We start from the raw sequence: 20,853 nt of genomic DNA, 5'->3' as shown, positions 1-20,853 counted from the left end.
AAACAGATAGGGACTTTGTTCCTTAACTCATCAGGTATAGATGGAAGAGGCTAGGCCACTAAAAAAGGGGCAGAAACCCCCTCTACAACAAAAAAGTTATTTCTAAAAGTTAATTTGCCAACTATCATAGGTCTGTACATAATGGCCTTAAAGACATCAAAGGTCTAGAAAAATAGAAGTCACCAGAGATGACACATCCTCTGCGATATAAACATTATCATCAGTTTACATTATGGCTACATTTACATTGCAGCTCAGCTGCCCTTCTAAAATGACCCTTTCAAGGCCTGACACACAACACCATACAGCCTGCGCCTAGATTTCATGTTTACTGCCAGATGAATGTTTCCATCAGATTGGAAGTAGTAACACGTGTCTGACACACAAGCCCCAGCTGCATGTGCGCAGATCGGACCGCTCCTTCCAGCTGCCGGGCTGACAGAACACGTGAGAGCCACAGAACATACTACAGCACCGGGCTACATCTCACTCGCTTATTCATTCAGCAAATCACAGGGATTTGGTAAAGGATCCAAAAAAGAAAAATCTTTGCTGATGCTGTTGACCTACTTCTGTCATATTCCATGTAATGAGCTTTTAACAATGCATTACTGTCTGACTAAAGTCATTGCTCAATTTCATTACTAAATTTCTCTAAGATAGTCTCTCATCAAACATTAAGAGCTTTAAAGGGAATCTTGTACCACCTAATCCAACTCCAATTCTTTGGGGAGGATTTATCAGGACTGGGTACATTATGCTCCAGTTGTGATATCCCCCTCTTCCCGGTTGCACGATGGGCCAAACAGAGATCATCAGTAGTGGATCATAATTTAGACGGTTTGGGCAGTAGGCCGAGGCCTTACCAATCTAGGGGTGCCATGGCCACCAAACCATCCAGTAAATTTTACACTGTAAAGGACCTTCACTCATATATCTGTTCATGCTCTCAATGCACAAGTACACAAGATCCATTTCAGGACATTTGTTGGTCCTCCTAAGGTCCTGAAACCACAAATTAAAAGCAGAAGAAGGTACGCATCCTCCATTTCCTAAGAAACTTGATTATAGTACATATGTAGGAAGTGAATTCAGACGTGTAGGGTCTATAATATTCATACAGCCCAGGGCCCATGGCAGTCTTAATCCAACCGTGGAAGCCCTGGGTGCCTGGGTGAATTCACTGCCAGATCCTGCATCACATGGAATTCTGCTGTATCCCGAACTTCTGTTAAAAAGTATATATCACAATATTCACTTGTACTAGACCATTAAGAGTTAAACTGATAGCAATACACAAGCTGTACACGAGATGTACACGAGCTGTGACATATAGTGTATGGGATGAGCTACTGTACATTACATAAAGCCTAAATATATATGAATACCATATATAGGGACACAGAACGTCCAACACTACAGGACACAGCTCTACTAGGACTATATATGACAGATAGACAGACATCGGGGCTGATACATCAAGGCTACAACAGCTGGACAACGCTCACAACTGAAACTACTGCTCTCACATCTCGGACGACACATGAAGAAGATACAACAGGTGTAATGTACCACGACATATGAAGAGCTACGGGAAGAGATGGAACCTCCCGGCCATTACAGAACATATCCTCACTGATACACTGACTGACATGGACACGTGACTGATAATCTGCGCAAGTATCTGGTATCCTGTATTCTGCAACCTGGATGACGCCAATAAAGGAGACTTTTTATAAGTATCATCGAGTCCTTCTGGTGTCCTGAGTGACGTATTTTGGGAATAATCACTTTGACACCAAGTGTAGTTATTTGTATCAAATTACATTTAACAATACACAGAACAATAGACAATATCTATTATTAGATTATTACAACTCCCAAATATTTGTCACTGGCTTTTATACCAGTTGTCATTCAGCAGTTGTATTAAGCTGGGGTTATACATCTATGATAAGGATTATAGAATCTTGTGGATGTCTATGGCTAAAAGAACACGATTGTGGTTAGTCCATGAATAACAGAATGTGTGCTGACCAGATTTTACAGACTGACCATAATGCCAAAGATAGGACTCCGAGCACCATAGTGATATATGAGGCAAGAAGTCCCTTTTTCCAAACAAAAATGTAGCACTGAACTTATGTAATTAGGTTAGTATCCATCCAGGGATGGACCAATAACCTGCACAAAGAGGCAATGCGGACCCTGAAATCCAGAAAACTCCAATTAAATAGGCAGAACATGGTGCAATGTAATCCAGAAAAAATATATAAATCTAAAAGAAATCGGAATTATTATTATTGTGGGCTGTGAGTCCAAATAATTCCAGGCACTACATCTTAGCTATGTTTATACTCTGTGCATTGAGTTTAAATAATAAGCTGGAATACACATCAACCATGGTTTACCTAACACACTTACCCCGTTTGCCCCCCCCCTAATATTCCTTATACCACATAATCTAAGTGTTTATATACTTTTTAGAGCCTTGCAAAACTAGCACAGAAAAGGAGTATTGTTGATTTGGATGGGTCAAATTTTACCAAAGTTTCTGGCATAAACTATAAATCAAAGGCGTTCATCCAATTAGGCTCTTATATCCCTAATGTATATTAATGGAAATTGCACAATTTTGAAGCTCATTGTTTTCTATCCTATTTTATTTTGTAGTTTAGCCTTTTCTCCGCTTACAACCGTCCTGTTTATATCTCCCTTACCACATTGATTACATGGATGCTTTATTGAGGTCAGTTTAATACAAGTGTAACATTCGCTTCTATCAACAGTTTGCCCAGATGTATCTTTGTTTAAAGAGTGGCTGCTTAAACACGTCATTAGGGAAAGACATTTCTTCCTCCTGTCCAGACAGATTGGTGACCCAGCTGTGCACTCCAGATCTCAGCATGCAAATCACTGCCGTGCTCTAACATTTGTTCCTACAAGAACCAATCATCTTATATGTAAAGATGAATGATAGTATGAGGAGTCGGGGTGGTAGGAACCAGATGCTGGGATGTGGTCACAGGGTTCTTGATCTACGCTTTAATCCAGACATAGCAGAGAAGTTAAGTCTGACAGCTGTTATCCTAACAAGTTACATTGTGCTATAAGAGATTGGGTTGAGTATACAGTTTGGGTCATATTTTGGCAGTCTGAGGCAGAGAAAAACTTCACATTGTCCCGCAATGATTGTGTAAATCAATTATATCCCTTATTGCCCTCCGTGGTTCCTTAATTATATGCTGTTGGTGGAGTTGACAATTTGAGGCTACTGGATTGTTGCTCCATTCTGTAAGAAAGCTGCTCATGATGTAGAATTAGGAGATTACAATACACTACACTGGTAATATTTGGCTGCTTTGAATTCAGGGGCTTCACGCCAATAATGATTTACTTTATATAGAAACTTGTTCATTATCATAGAGGAATAGTTATTATTATTCAATAGTATTTCAGTATTCAGTGAAATGCTAAAATCAGTTTTTGACCTAAAGCCCCCTGGCGATTCAAAAAAAAAAAAAAAAAGGGAAGTAGTTTAAGTTTTGGCATAAAAAATGGCACCTCTAAAAATTATAGGGGGACTTATCATCACATTGGAGGGAATTAATGAACCCCCCCCCTGCTGGCTGTTCTGCATCCATATTGGATGCAGGCTCCGCAACTTCAGTCCTGTATACCAGGTCTGAACTGGAGGAATTATCCTGCTACAGTATCCGCAGGTTTTCCAGCAGAGACTATAGTCTCTGTGGGAGGGGGGGGGCTGGGTGTTCCCACCCCGCTTTCCACTTTGATGATCGTTGAAGAAATGTAACAATTTGAAGAGGGGCCAACACCGTAATAAGACTTCTCAGAATAACATCTTAGTTTGAAAGCATCTGCATGCTTTCATAGGACACTCATAGAAAAGGCAGACAGGGAGAGACCAAAATGCGCAGGGGCGGGGTAGCATATGGTGCGGCCAGTCGACTGGATCTTTAGAACACAGTAGCAACACCAGTCTGGATCAAGTATAGTCAGTAGGGGAGTTGTTGTCGATATGGCGTACACTGGTGATGAACAGAGTCGGTAGAGGTCTACAAAGGAAAATTTTTTTGTTGGTGTCTCAACAGCACAACGCGTTTCGGTTTCCTTTTTCCACTTGAAAAAGAAAACCTTTGAGATTCTGAAACGCGTTGAGCTGTTGAGACACCAATAAAAAAATTTTCATAGGACACTGACATAGGACACTGAGGTAGCACAAAACCCTCCACACCTCTAGAGTGGTTTTATATGGAATCCAAATCTTAATGTAAAAGAACAACACTCCTCGATGTTTCCATTAAACCTTTACCATTGGGTAATTTATTTGTATTCTGCTCATATATCAAAGCAAGTTTATTTCCTGAACTCAATGGGTCACATGTATCATAAGTCTGGCTTTGTCAGTCAATTTTTTGGGACTTAGTTTTTCTACTGGTCAGATGTATCTTAGCAGTTTTTCCTTATTGATACATGTGGTGGATTTGTGACTTTATTGAAACACAAGTTGCAATCAGGTATAAGCTACTTTTTAAAAAAAGTTGCACCTTTTGCATCTTGATTCAGGTAATAACTCAGGGAACACTGCAGAAAAGTGGACAAAGATGAACTTTGAAGGGAGACTGCTTTAGGTGCAAAAAAAAAAAACCCGCAAATGAGCACAAGAACCATGAAAAGTCTCAAAAATGTAAGTAAAAGACAACCCAAATGTTTGATACATGTGCTCCATTGAGTATATTCCATGACTTTAACACTACGCAGTCTGGAAAACCACCATTCACCAAGTAAATGGTCTTGGGTTCTGCTAAAATAACAGAACCCATAGATATAGATCGTGCAGAGCACTTACGGCATTCATTTAACATGTGCTGTTATGTTGACTGACTAGTATAGATTGTATTTTATCTGTGTTTTAGTTCTCTGCCAAGCATAACAAGTTAGAGGGTAGAAGCATCCATCACACAGGATATAACTCCATACTTACCAAGAATAGGGAAAGCCTAGGAAGAAATATTAATTACTAAATAAACAAACACTTGTGTTAGTATAAGTGTAACAGAACTTTCCTTCAAGATAGTGTTATCATACAGCATAAGATATTTCACATTACAGTACATACATGTTACATGGAAAATGTACATACATGTTACATGTTATTACCATGACACATTATTTCAGGTTTGAGTGGTAAATGGTTCCATGATAAGTTGGGTTGGACCCATGCCTGGTGTTCCATTTCTGCCCAAATTTATTCTGCTACCATCGGTGAATAAGGAATATTGGTCTTCAGATACTTAGGGCACAAACTCGGACAATAAAAATAGATTGGTAAGTTTAGGTTGTTAGAACTTCAGCAGGAAGTGGGAGGTGTAAATGAGTTGTATAAAGCCAGAGTTATTTTCAGGATTTGTCACCCTACAGAACTATACTGAAGATACTGAAAAAGACTAGATGGCGCTAGCGATCTAGAATATGTAAAGTGTAATTGACGCTCATATGTGTATATCTTTAGAATGGAGAGAGGAGAACATGCCAATACCAGACCAGACCAGTGGTTTATCTCTTCTGGATACAAATGGATGGGGCATGCCCCATCCATTTATCACATGATGCCATCCTACTTGTTAGATGGTTGGGTGTCCCACTAATATTAAAAGGCTTCATCTGACTACAGTGTATTGCGGTAGTCTGATATTTTAAGGGAATTTAAGAGAAAATGGGAAATTCTGCTCTTAGACTATGGTGTGCATTGCATTAACAGGCAATGCACCTAAGTTTGTTCTCGCTGTGTATTGGGAAATTGAATTAATAGTAATTCTATAATATTAGTAGAACGTTATTGTTGGACTTTCTCCTCTTCGTAGCTGTGACCTCACAATACTGCAGTGCTCTGGAGATTTAGATCCGCTGTAGATGCCCTGTAGGTCCAAACTGCAGAATGCAGCCTGGTTTCTGTCACCGGAGTTGCAGACATGGTTGTAAAACAGGCTGTGTCTGCTGACAGGCCATACAGGAAGCCATAAGGCCATTGACATTTATTATGGGAATGCTATCGCTACTAAAGGGATCATTTTTCCTAATGACTTTCTACATATGAAAAAGTATTATTAGGAAAGTTCATTAAGCAGAGACATAAGCTGCAGATGCTGGATCCAAAATGTGTAAAATGTATATGAGGGCACTTAACTATAATGTATCCTCTATCCAACACTAGAGATGAGCAAATCATTTCGTAGAAGGTTTTTCATGTTTTTCAAAAGAATCGGTTTGGGTCAGAATCAAATAGATCAGAACCAATACTGTTCTAATTGTCATTATCTAAAACACAACTTGTTTTAAAAATATAAAAGTATCCATCTTGTTTAGTTAATTTGTGTACAATTCTTTAAAAAAATCCTTTGCCTGTCCTCCCTCCCTAAGCTCTGGGATGAATTATAGTATTAGTTTAGCTGCCACTTTGAAAGATTCATCTAAAGCAAATCAGAAAAGATTTGGATTCATCTCTGTCTATCTACAAGTCACCAAATAGATTTGCTCATCTCTTATCTGCACGTATCCTGTTACCCCTGTCATTGTGCCATCCCACAATATTCCTGTTTTCAAACTTTCCCAATCTGTGAAATGCTAATAAAACATTATGTAGTACTCCGGCATATGATAGAGGACTATTGTAGGTGAACTTTCAGGAGGCAGTCAATATATTCTGCTTGGTAGACAGTGATATCATTGAGGTTCTGCCCTCATCCACTAAAGTCTGATTCAAATTTCCATGGTTACACTTCCTAAAGAATTCCTTGGTAACATTGTCATGAATATTAAAGTAAAAGAATGTGATCAGAAAGCACCAGAGCTGCAATACCAGACCCAACCTATACACAAGAGTGGTGCTCTTTCAAAAAACTACAACTCTTTCATTTCTCCTTCCAGCCTGTATACTCCTTCCAGCCATCAATGCAGACATTATGATTGTGACACTTCATGTTAACCATCACATTGCCATGCTACGTACATAGACAGCACTGTATTCTGATAAACATGATAACATGAGATGGATATATTTCCAGAAGTATGAATGAAATACCTTGTTAAACTGGTTTCTCTCACTGGGGCATGATGGAGGGCTGCTGTTGTTATGCCATCCTGCCTCCTGTAAGATATCAGGGGTCTGGTGTCTGGTCTGTCGTGAAACAACAAAGTAAACCCCTTCCTCGCTGGCCTGTGTGATGAAAGACAGAGGTCAATGCTGTTTTGCTGCTCCAGACAGCAACAAGATCAGAGAAGTTATGATTTAGCTCAATTCATCTACACATTAGGCATCGCTGTAGGAGGGAAGGGGTTAACATATCAATGATCCTGCGCTCAAAGTCAAAAAAAAAAAGAAAAAAAGGACAGTGTCATGGCAATTAATGATCATTATGTATAATTGAGAATATCTTTGTATTAATAGTTATATTTCAGTACACTTCAAGATCTCCCATCTCCTGGTTGGTTGATGACATTTCTCTTGGGGTTTTATTTGGCAGCAAAGAACTTCAGGTTCATCAATTCAGAAAAATATTGAATGTGAATCTTTGGTTTTTGGTTCTCTAAATTACGATGAAGTGACCATTTTTGGCTGTCATGTATCATGCTGACATATACATAGCAAAATGACCAATATATGAAATACATATGTGTTCTCTATATTCCAAAGCTTCCTTCACAGCGGTACATAAGGCACATCTGTGGGGGCTCTAGTCTAGTCAGGCTACACCAAAACCATCAAAATGTTTCCATCTGGCAACAACAGATGGGCTGAGGTAGATATACAATTTTAAAGGAAACCACCAATAGAATTAGATGTGATGATAGATTCCTCCTGCCTCTGTCCTAATCTGTAATTTAATAATCCCGGAACCTAACTTGTTAAAAACTGTATTTTAGTAATATGTAAATTAACTGCAGAGGCTACTGGGGCGTGGAGTAGCCTTACCCCCTAGTGCCAGGCCAGGCTAGTACACACCCCAGAAGCCTCTGCAGGTAATTTACATATTACTGAATAAAGTTTTTAACAAGTTAGGTTATGTTCCAGGATTATTAAATTACAGATTAGGGCAGAGGCAGGAGGAATCTACCATCAGAAGTAGATCTCATGGTAGGTTTCCTTTAAGAAGATCATCTTTCCTGACGGGTGTGTTTTAACAAATTTCCAAAATTACAATTCTGAGGCTCTTTTTCTATGCCATTCCTCATATTTCTCATATTTGTCCTTAAAACAAATTTACAACTGGACAATACTGTTACAGGTGTGTCCCCATTGTCAGCACTGATTGGACAGTGACACTGTATAGGACAGATCCCCAGCTGGTAACACCCAATTGTCTTTTAATGTATTCATTTTAAGGACTTGTGAATGGACCAATGTAATGTTCTAAGAAAAGATCATCCAGATTTGTTATATGATAGGAAATAATTTGGTAAATTATTTGCTTTTAAAAGGGGTTTCCACTTATCCAAAACATTAACAAAACCTCTGTGTAGTAGCCGAGACAATAAGGTCACCTGATCCGCTCCATGCCCTGCTGGCATCTGGCTGATGGGCGGCTGTGAAGACATTACTGTGTGTACACCCCTCTGTGATAACTACTGTCAGTGATTAGATGGACATTCACACACGCTCCGACCAATCATATGGGAGTTATAACGGTTATGACTGTAATGACTACATCTCTAACCAGCGGATGTCAGCAGGACACAGGACTTTACAGGAAGTTTTGAGTCCTGCTGCCAGTGGTTTATTAGGATGTTATGGTCATCATGCTGGTATAGGTTTGTTTTAGTAGCCAAACCCTCGGAGTGCAACATTTTTGTATGTTTCATAATACTTTTCTCGTCTCGCTCAATTATATATTATGAGATACAAAAGGATTAGTAATGGCCACATTGATCATGAAAATGATGACTATTGTCATCTGAATAAAGAAGAACCAAATCCCATTATATGATTATGAGAATATGAGAATCTCATATTCTACTCACAATAATTGAACATGTAAATAAAGAATTCCTAAATGGAAGGAGGGAAAGGGATCAGATACATATTTTTGGGAATTTTGTTACGTGTATTTAGTACCTAGATCAAATACACAGAAAATCAGACTGCAGCAATGTCAGTACCGTGTAAGGGTTAACATACAGTTCTGCCACTCTGTAACCATCTATCTAATGGCATTCATTTACCAGTACCCCACACACAAGATCGAGCATACATTAAATAATTTAGTTGGCATGACAACATCTACTATAAGTACCTCATTTCTTTAGCAAATTTGCATAAAGGAAAACATACTTCTTCATTCATTAGCAAGCAAAACTAAATATGATTGGTTTTGGAAGCCAAAGCAAAAACAGGAAAGTAGATCTTTACAACACATGCGCAGCAGAATATGGAACATGGGGATAGCAGTATGAATATATTGTTGATCAAGAAAACAAGCAAAATGAGCATTATGACTTTAATGTGTATTGGATATAACCTTAAAAGGGGTTTTGTAAGATACATTTTTTTTTAGATAAAAATATGATGTATATGCACGCATAAAGGAAATCTACCATCAAAATCAATCATGATAAACCAGGGGCACTTACTTGGTAATCATCTTATATTTGTAAACCATGGCCTCTTTCCTACTAAAATCAACTTTTAAGCTAAGTACTTCCCTCTCCTTCTGCCTGATGTAATATCACAGCAGCAGAGGACATTTCAGCACACAGTGGGAGGGGAGAAGCCCTCTGGCACAGTGTAACAGCATGTGAATCTGGAACCCCCAGGAGCCCTTCAGGTTCAATAGCATCATTTTTAAAGTTGATTTTAGAAGGAAGGAGCTGAGCACAAACAGTCATATGGAACAATCAGCTGTGTGTACAAATAGACTGCACCAGTCGCATGTATGTTTAACATCTGCTCAATTTCTTCCTTTTTGCGATGTTTTTGCACAGGACATAAAATTGAGCAAAAACTTCCCCTTGTAGTAGCAATGTATCCACATACACCCCCTCCCATGTGGTGAAGTTTTGCAATTAAATTTGCGTTCTTTTGAAAATTCTCAGTTGATAAATGCGGTATTGCACACTCTTATTTTTTCCACCATTGCCTGACTTTAGAGTTGCGTTTTTTTCTCGCTAAAAAAACCCACAAAAATGATGTTTGCGCAAAATTGGCAACAATTATACACCAAGAAGCTACATAGGACTAATGATAAATCGCCCCCTTAAAGCATACCCCCATATCTACCTATCTATCATGTAAACTCTTATTGTTACATCTGACCAGGTTATTATATATGTCCCCATTGAGTAAAGCGCTACGGAATATGAAGGCGCTATATATAAAGATTTGTTATTATTATTGTACATAAGAGAAAAAGTATTAATTAACAAATATACAAGTCAGGGACCTGACAAATGGTGAAAGAAGTTTTGTTTCTAGGAGTATTTTTGTGCCCTTTTCTTTTTCTTTCCTTAACAGTTGCTCCTAATATAGAAGTGTAGGGAGAGGAGGAGGAGCTGGAAGAGGCACATCTACTGCAACTGGCAAACTCTGCTTTACTTAGTAAATAACATGTTCAGGAGGAGCTGGAAGAGACACATCTACTGCAACTGGCAAACTCTGCTTTAGGCTAAATTCACACTGCCGTGAGCCCGCCGCACCGTAGTACGGCGGGCACACGGCAGCGCGGGGAGAGGAGGAGGAGGTGAGCGCAGCTCACCCCCGCCCCTCTCCATAGGAATTAATGGCGCACGGCGCCGTAATACGGGGAAAGATAGGACATGTCCTATCTTTCCGCCGGGCTACGGAGCGGTACGGTGCCGCACGTGTGCTGCACCGTACCGCTCCCATACAGGGCCGTGAGCCCATAGAAGTGTATGGGGGACGTATATCGGCCGTATATACGTCGGCCGTATATACGTCCCCCATACTGTAGTGTGAATGTAGCCTTACTTAGTAAATAACATGTTCTTATGTGTTTTGTAACATAATTCTCTAGCACAAAGCAATAAATCACCAAGTAACCTGCAGTGTGCTCCCCCACCCCTTCTCTCTCCATAAACTTCTGAATATGGAGACAGATTCTATTAAAGATGAAGGATATGGATATAGATGTGTATATCTGATCTCACATATTTACATTGTGTCTAAAATGGATTTATACATCTAAACCTGAGTGAGTTTGACGTGAGGACTGTACGTGATAACTTGTTGAGGACTGTTGTGAAATGAAGTGCGTTTATTTGTCAGAAAACAAATGTCTTCTGTCCAATAGTTGACTCTTCACAATCCCTGTGATATAATCGGCCACATCTGACTAAAGTGTGCCCACTCCATACACTAATGCACTCTGGCGTAAGCAAAGTGATGTGAATGTAAGCAATCTATCATGAGCTGACCCTAAAAGTTTAGACAAACAAGCAGATTCAAAGGCAATCTGTGTCTCAGCCCGGTGGCCGACTTTAAGGTGCACTGCCCCGTAGCAGAGTTTATATTTTTAGTCAGTTTTTCAAACATCTAGCCCATAATTTAAGATGTCTCTTGAGGATCACAAAGAGGGAAAACTACAGCCACTGAGCCAAAAAACAACATTTGAATAAGTTTAGTCTGACTTAAAAGAGTGCAATTCGTTCTTATCCAATTTCAGAAATTAAATATTTTGCGAAGAAACTTAAACCAAACTTCTGGTCTCTGGACTAAATTATTGTCAGAACGACGGTTCAGTGGCGCTATTTTGCATGGGTGACTGTTTGTTCAAAAATTGTTCTTATATTTGCTGTATATTTTTATTTTATTACAGCTTGTCAGCCATTCACAGTATAGGTGATAAGAGTCTGATCTCATGTCCTGCTTTGAATGTAGTGATGGTTGCCTATGCATTCTGCTCTTAAATTATAGGAGATATTACAGCTCTCAACCAGTCAGCCCTAAAGTATATAGGACTGATCAGGTGGATGGGTAGGAAGTTTTATTCATTGAACAACACCTTAGGCCAGTTTTAGTTTTAAAAAAAACACACTGCTTTGGTTGGTCCATGAATCAGGCACCACACACCGGTTGAATTTCATGGACTGACCACAATGCCATGAACAGGAGACGATTTCAAGGAATCCCAACACGATTACACTTTGGAGCTGCTGTTCTGGAGGGAGGAAGGGACTCCTTGCATCATGTGTCACTCTGATGCTTTGAGTCTTTACTTTGGAGCTGCTGTTTCGGAGGGTGCAAGGGACTCCTTGCATCATGTGTCACTCTGATGCTTTGAGTCTTTACTTTGGAACTGTGGTTGTTCTGCGAAATCCAGCAATTGAATGGTCAGCAATCCATGGAATGACAACGTTCAACTGATTGAGTCCTAAGGTATGACAGGTGTAATTTTGCATCCACGTTACAGATGAGTGTCCTGACCTGACTGTGATTCTACTGACCTCATCTAGCAATCTATGAGTTTGGGAAAGCAGACCCATGGTCAGGCTGACAAACATGTAGATGTACTTAAGATGTAGAGTAAAAATATATGAAAATGTCTTAAGGAGGTGAAGTCTAAAAGTGTTGGTGAGAAAACATAGGTCATTGAGACAAGCTGCTACAGTGTACAATATACTATAACAATAAGAGGTATGGATGCATTGTGCCATATGTAAATCCTAAATAACGATCAAGTAGTTTTTTTTACTTTTATGTCTGAAATATGATCTGACAAATTGTCTTTCCAATGGATTTAATTATTAAATAATTCAGTAAAATGTAGACTTTTACATATGAAATAAGATCAGTGGATTATTCAATCATGTTCACAGACCTTGAATCATTGACCAAGTATAGTGACACCATAAGCAGGTGATTTATCGGTCCATTTTGTGTCGGCTATTACCTAGGCTGTACAGGCAATCCGTAGTGATGGGGAACTTTAACCTATCGGTGATTAAGAGCTTCTATGACTTAGCTGCAAGGAGACCGACTCATGTTACATATCTCCTGCCAGACTCTCATCTAGTAAAAATACATAAAGCTTCAAGGAAATCATCAAGTTGTAATTTAATATGGTAGGAGCGGCTGGAGATTTCCACAGCACCTGGTTGATCAAAATGACAGCTCATCCTTCATAAAGATGGCGAAGGGTAAAAGGCCTTTTAAAAGTGATGGGAAATACCATGTTTGTCCAGTGTGTGAAGTATGGAAGGTATAAAGGGGTTTTTTATAGTAACTAGGATCACTACTCTATTTATTGTGTCATAATAGTGTTATGGATATGAATTGATTTTCTAATTAAGCTATTCAAGAAGGGGTTGTAACTTTGTAATGACCTTGGAGAGACACCATCTCTTCAAGTATCTTGGATAGTGTAATCTCTTTGTCAACCACCATGTAAAACAGATGTGCACATATCATATAGTTGGGTCTCCAATGGACCGAACTCCAACCCAGCTAATTAAAGGAAATCAACCATTTAAAAAAATTTTAAAAAATCCTACATACACCAACTACGCTCCACTTCATCTTGATCCTGGTGTTTTTGCTTTAAGCTCGAAACACTGGGATCACCTAGAAAAGAAACCTATGATGAGCAGCTCGAAGAGTGGGGACAAGATGTCTGCTGTTCCGGGCTGCTAATTATGCATGCCCCGGCACCTCCCTCTCCCAGCATGGTGATGTCACGCGAGAGGCATGAATTCACGCCTCAAATGTGATAGATGCCTCCCTCTCCTATGTTGGAGAGTAAATGTGATGTTACGAAGGGGATGTGCATAGTAAGCAGCCCGGAGCCCCGGACATCTTGTTCCCGCACTCTGTGCTGCCTTTTATATCTCTCTTTTCTAGGTGATCCCGGCGTCTCAAGCTTAGCAAAAAACACAGCCAGGATTTTTTAATAGTACATTTCCTTTAACACCCACAATTGGTGCTGGGTTATTGACTTTTTCTGCTGGCAAAACTGAGAAGACGCCATGTGGGTGGTGCTCATGTCCTGTCTACATTTAAATGCCCCCAGTGACTTTGGTTTTAAATGGTGTGTGTAGAAGGGGATGAGCCAAACCCTACCCCTAACCTAGGCTTCTGACTGCAGTGTTCGACATGGGTCTGATCATTGCTAGCTCGGGTCTTCTCATCATTACACATGATATGTGGTGTGAATGCGCACCTGAGGAAACATGACCATATAAGGATGAGCCAATCACAACCCAGCATAGTCAGTTACAAAAATCTCCATAAAGACTGTGGGTGTCTGTGTGATTCTTCAGGCGCATGCATTATACTAATCTGATTTAGAGCAGAGATCAATAGATTCAGAGAACCACACAGGCTTTAGTGTCCAATACAAAATAGTAGGTTATACAGAAGGTGACTCCCCATGGCAACTAGATGAAATATGAAACTATATCAAATTGCTGGCTATTAATAGGACGTAAGGTTTAAGTGTAATTACACAAGATAATACTGTATAATTTGCTCAAATTTATTACATTTATTTATTCGCTACTGTCTTGGCCTCCTTTTTAAAAAAAAACGTTTCTGATTGTAATAAGAAAAGAAGTAACACAGAAGTGGGCGACAATCATTTTTTGTACCGTAGTTCTGTAGGCTGGTTACTATTACTTAGATTAGTCCTCGTCCCCAATGGGGGTCAATAATCTAATTTCCACATCGCAGATATGCTTGTAGAATAGTGTAAATTGTGATAAACTGGGGTCCACTGGGTGGTTCAGTTGGACTGTCAAATACAAAGGTATATAACAGCTTGTTCAATGTGGCCATCTTCACAGAATATGGTAACGTCCATCATAAAACATAGAGTGTAAGCTCTTGTGATCAGGGCCCTCACTCCTATTTTTCCATATGACACTTTGTTCTTTGTAATGTAATATTATATTTGTATATGTCCCCTATGATTTGTGAAGCGCTACAGAATATAATGGTGCTATATAAAGATTATTATTATTATTATTATCTCTTCTGCTATGGTTTTCTTTTTATTAGCCTCAGTTGACTTGTCATATTAGTATATGCAGCTATTGTCTGTTTATATTGCTTTTATGTGGTCACTAGGGAAGAAATTTGCTCTAATAGTTCTGTAGTACATAGTAACTTCTGGAACAGACTATATATCTATATATTAAAGGAAAATTACATAGTTTTACGTTGAACATATGTTTTAAGATTTTTTAAACTTTGTAAAAGAACTTTGCATGTCATATATATTAGTAATAAACACTATTTTTACTATGGCCACCAGAATTGATAATAGACAGAAAACACCTTCATCATATGGGCTTGTTAGATCTATACTGAGCACATAAAATTATTTTACTCATACATTACTTACATATTTACATTTCATAATAAGTAAATATGTTGGTGGCTTAGTGGTTAGAATTATAGCCTTGCAGTACTGGGAACCTGGGTTCAAGTCCCAGGGAAAACATCTGCAAAGAGTTTGTATGTTCTCTCCGTGTTTGCGTGGGTTTCCTCCGGGTCCTCCGGTTTACTCCCTCACTCTAAAACATATTGAGACCATGAATAAGGCGTAACAGGTCCGTCTGTTGCTCTCTTTGGATACGTGTTCTATTTTTAATTTTCTACTTTCAATAAGAAGATTTTATAAAGCCACGCTTTCTGAATCTGTGGATAAGTGCCGGGATTGTTTCTGTTCCATGTCCAGTGATTTGCGATATAGTTTCTAAAACATACTGGTAGGTTGATTAGATTGTGAGCCCCATTGGGGACAGGGAGCAATTTGGCAAAACTCTGTGTAGTGCTGCGTAATCTGTGTGCGCTATATAAATAAAGTAATTATTATCACACAACAATAAAGTAATTCATTTCATATAATGGGTTTGTGCTGTTTTTATATTGCTTTATAGTCTGTTCCTGATGTCACTCCATATTACTGTGCACATATTATTGGAACAGATCCCTTCCTTAATGACCACATAAAAGCAATGTAAACAAGTATTAGCTGCATAGATTACTAGGACGGGTCAAGTGAGGGTAACGAAAAAGAAAACAATAGCATAAAGAGAGCCTCCATTGTGTCTGACTTTACTAAGACTAAAGCTATAGCATAGGAATCCCACACGGCGCCTATCATGTAAAGCATGTCACGCTCTTTATGCAATCTGGATGTTAGTCACAGTTCTGTACTGAATAGCTATGATTAATGGTTACCAGTTCAAGGGCTGTTGTTTTTCTTCGATGACAAACAATATAACAGGTATGTTAGAAATGCCCTAATTTATTGCATCCATCCATTAGTTAAATAATTTAACACATCATCAGATTACTATACAGTTCCTACTCTGAACCTGCTCTGAACATAGGGCAGGGAATTCTGGGAGAGTTTAGCTCTGAAGCCTGTCAAAAATTTGACATGCTACAAAATCAACATTTGCAGTGGATATGCATTGTATTATGCTGCACAGAAAAGCTACGCTTAACACAGTGCAATGTTTCTGAGAACCTTGCATCTCTTAACCAATCGTATATGCATCTTAAAGATGCAGATAAAATATATTCTTACGTTTGTACCGAGATGCCTGGCTTACTTTGTAATGGCTGGCTAGGTCATTCCTTATACTTTGCTCTCAATTTCCAGAATATAGCATCCCTCTTCATTATGGATTTACTGTTTAAAGAACACCCACCATAAGAAATATACCTATTAAGGTAGATCTGATGGTAGGTTCCCTTCTAAACCCTAATCTCTTTACCTTATCCTATGATAGTAGGTGTGCTTTAGATATTCTCAATCCTATCCACAGAGTGAGATTACAGTTGTGATGTAGAGACATCTGTATATAATAGACCTGGCCCCTCTTGATTTATCAGCTGGTAAGAAAAACTCTCCATACCATATATTATTGATTTATGTGTGGGTCAAAAATGCTTCAACCCGCTGCAAAAATAATGACCGTAAAAAAAAAATTATATGTTAATTATTCAAACATGTTTCCTATTGGAGTGAGACAGTGACTATTTCGAATGGTTGAGGACGTGACATTGTATTATGAGTCACGTTCTGCATTGTTGTGTTTTATGGTATAAATGAAGAGTATTAAAACCCACTGATACAATGAACCCCAGCTGTGTAATATTAATGTTAATTTGATGACACATTATGATCTGAATAGAAACGGTAACACTAATGAAAATGTGTAACCAAAGAGTTGTAAGTCCTTGTAGAACAGATAGTGATACAACTTTATTGATAGTACAGGCAATCCCCGGGTTACGTACTAGATAGGGTCTGTAGGTTTGTTCTTAAGTTGAATTTGTATGTAAGTCGGAACTGTATATTTTATCATTGTAATCCCAGCCAGAACTTTTTTGGTCTCTGTGACAATTGGATTTTAAAAATGTTGGATTGTCATAAGAACCAGGATTAACATTAAAGCTTCATTACAGACACCTGTGATAACTGTTACAGCTGTTTATTGTAGCCTAGGATTAAAGTACAATAAATTACCAATATCCAGTGGTCCGTTTGTAACTAGGGGTCGTATGTAAGTCGAGTGTTCTTAAGTAGGGGACCGCCTGTAGTAGCACATTGGACCCCACCTGTTACTCCTAGTCTTACTGGCTCTCTGTAAATGAATAATCTAAGATTCATTGGGAGATTATTATAGTTATTATAGACATTGTGAAAATATTTGGTTGGTTCACATGGTGTTTAGGGATCTTGTGGGACAGTATTAAAGAAGTTCTATTTATAATCTTATAAACATGGTAACCTGGCATCCCACATCCCTTTATTTACCAATTCTCGGACAATCCCTTTTACAGTGACAATGAACTGTGTTAGCCATTTAAAGGTATCACGACCATAAGAAGGTTATTTTATTTGACCTATTAAAAGGAATAAATGTAAGTAGGCCATATACAGTACATTATGGCAAGAAGCAGGGCTGGTGCAAGCACCAGGCATACCTGGGCAAGTGGCAGGGTCCAGAGCTGCTAGGGGGGTCCAAATGGCTGAATCTTAGTCCCCAGCAGCCTGGCAGTGTCTGGTGAGGGGGGACTGTATATAAAATAATACTTTATGAATTTATAATGTCGTCAGATGAGTTTACTGAAAAGGGGCCCAATGAGGCTCTGTCGCCCAGGGGCCTACTAAAACCTTGAGCCGTCCATGGCAGGAAGGACTGATATTCTGTGTATGGGGTTGTCTTGATGCTCACATGATGGCAAATGTTGGGGAAAAGAAGGGTTGCATGTACTTTGAAATTTCAGCATTATTGATGCTTGTTGAGTGTGGCAAAATCAAATACCCTTCCTCCTACAGTGATCACAGAAGACAAGCATGCATGTCCTAGCACATCGGATATTAAATGTTAAACGCCAAAATAAAGATGTTAATAAAGTAGGATAACAGTTTTTACTACATGATCTAAAGATACATAAGTAAACATGGTAAGAAACCTATTGATCTATTACGTGTTGTTCTGATGTCTGTGCACAGAACTTAAAGGGGTTGTCTACATTCAGCAAAAATTGATATTGTTTCTGCAATAAAAAGTTGTAAAATTTTCCAATATACTTTCTGTATCAATTCCTCACTGTTTTCTATATCTCTGCAGGAAGCTTCATTGTTTACTTCCTGTGGATACATAAATGATCCATGTCATGTGACGTCACACAGGTGCATGGCTCGTTACAGTAACGTGCAGCTGTGTGACATCACATGATCAGGGACCGGTTCATATCCACTAGTAAACATTAAAGCTTCCTGTAGAATGTCAGCAAGCAGAGATCTAGGAAACCCTGTTGACTCGATGCAAAAAGTATTTTGGAAAATTTTGTACCTTCTCATTACACAACCATATCAAATTTTTGCTGAATGTGGACAGCCCCTTTAATTTTAATTTCCCCTGTCTAGTATATGCTGAGTCGGACTAAATTTGTAGAGTTGTAAATGCAGTTGGGGCATAATAAAGCAGCTGGGAGGATGACATATCTTGTGATACGTGCCGTTCCTTAGAGAGTTCCTCCTTGAAGTTTCGCAACCTTAATAGATTTTTTATTTTTTTTTTACAAGGAAATTTATTTTATATATGCAAGAAACAATAAAGTAGAGTTTATACATCCTCATAAACCTGAAAGTCATTCACATTTCAATATAAACTTTTTCTTAGGACTGCATCTTCTCATTGTCCCCTCCTTAACCTCGGTGACTCTGCGAGGAGGCACCACATATAAGCTGTATAATCACTTTCAGGTGTTGTGCTCAACAAATTACAAATGCCTTCTTGGCAACTTGTCAGAGATTGCCGGAGTCAGTGGTGAGCAGAATGAATGGTTGTGATGGCAGTGATAGATATTACATGAGAGCCCCACTGGCCCTGCTTTATGTCACTGGCTCTGGACAGCTTTCATGAGAGAAGGAATTTTATAATTGCATTGCTGAGTATGTGTCAGAAGACCAGATCCCAATGGTTTTCCAGCTTTCATTTCTCTCCTGTCCTTGGCGGGAGTAAAGCTTTAAGCATCCTGCATTAAACAAGAAGTCTGGAGCCTGGAGCTTGGATAACAGTGAGATTAGCTTTTGTTATGTAGGAAGAGATGCGAAAAGAGTCACAGCTGTTCAGCTGAATAACATGTTATATTATAATTAATATACTACAGATAACAGCACAATATACAAACAACAGAAATCACTAAAACAATCCAAGAACTGAATACACAAAGCACGGGACAAAAAAATATACCATACAACACAAAACCCTGAACACAAAAGTGTCATATAAAACAAACCTTGCGACAAAAACTTTCATAGGACACAACACAAAGCTCAAGACTCAAACTACTATACAAAACAAACTTCAAGACACAAACTACTATACAAAACAAAGTTCAAGACACAAACTATTAAACAACACAAAGCCCAAGACACAAACTACTGCACAACAGAAAGCCCAAGACACAAACTACTGCACAACACAAAGCACAAGACACAAACTATTAAACAAAAAAAACAGCCCACAACGCAAACTTCTATACAACATAAATCCCACAACACAAATTGCATGACACATGGCAAATAACATTCACTAATCTACTACAGTGCAACATTAAGCCGAAACAAAAACTAAGCCACCATGAAACACAACGCAAGCCTAAACTACAAAGCAAACACTACAAACTAAACATCTAGACTGCACAACACCTACAGCGCAGACTAAAGTAGGGTGCAATACAAAATAAACTACCAAAACAAAAAAAGGGCAAAAAAACACTAGCTAAAAATGGCCATAACACAAACTAAGTCGCTAAATGACACAAGGCAAAAAACACAAACTAAACTACAAGCTGCACATAATACACAGGGCAGAGTCACAATTGATAGCTATTAAATGGTTAGTAAAATGGAAGAAATAAATCTAACTCTGTCTTTATAATGGAGTACATGCTGGAGTAGTAGAGATGACCAGATGGTTACATCACACGCAGGATGATTCACTGCAGATTTCTTAACACTGAGGGGGTAACATAAGAGATCTGTGATACATTAACACAATGAGACATGAAGCTTTGTACAATGCACAGATATTGGTTTCGTGCTTCTGCATTTTAAGCAGGGGGTATAACCATCATCACCGAGTGATAAATGCAATAATACTATACAATGGCACCAGTTAGAAGCTCTCCATTAGCTGTATACGGTACATGCAGAGCAAAAATATTGTCCATCTTGAGAAAATAGGGGGGAAAACATGGATAGATATACACCAGCAATGTGGAGTGTTCTGGAGGCAGACACAATTTTTGCAAACTGCAAATTGTAGGGGGTCTTGTGTTAGCTTCACTATGTT

The 20,853-nt window shown here is 38.8% G+C and overlaps 1 protein-coding gene across 5 annotated transcripts in view; it reads right to left on the bottom strand.

Annotated features, from left to right (window-relative positions):
* LNX1 (ligand of numb-protein X 1) overlaps nt 1-20,853 on the bottom strand; it is a 152,934-nt gene that overhangs the window by 35,828 nt on the left and 96,253 nt on the right. For 4 of the 5 annotated variants that reach the window (XM_072124320.1, XM_072124313.1, XM_072124304.1 and 1 more), the window contains one exon: nt 7,103-7,237. The exons of the other annotated variant lie outside the window; for it this stretch is intronic. In XM_072124320.1, the coding sequence (XP_071980421.1) occupies nt 7,103-7,237 (135 nt within the window). The remainder of the gene's footprint in view (nt 1-7,102; nt 7,238-20,853) is intronic. 5 annotated transcript variants of the gene reach the window in all.

Source organism: Engystomops pustulosus, chromosome 1 (assembly GCF_040894005.1).
Source record: "Engystomops pustulosus chromosome 1, aEngPut4.maternal, whole genome shotgun sequence".
Taxonomy (NCBI): Eukaryota; Metazoa; Chordata; class Amphibia; order Anura; family Leptodactylidae; genus Engystomops; species Engystomops pustulosus.
Note: the sequence above shows the minus strand (reverse complement) of the source record. Positions and strands in the feature narration are given on the sequence as shown.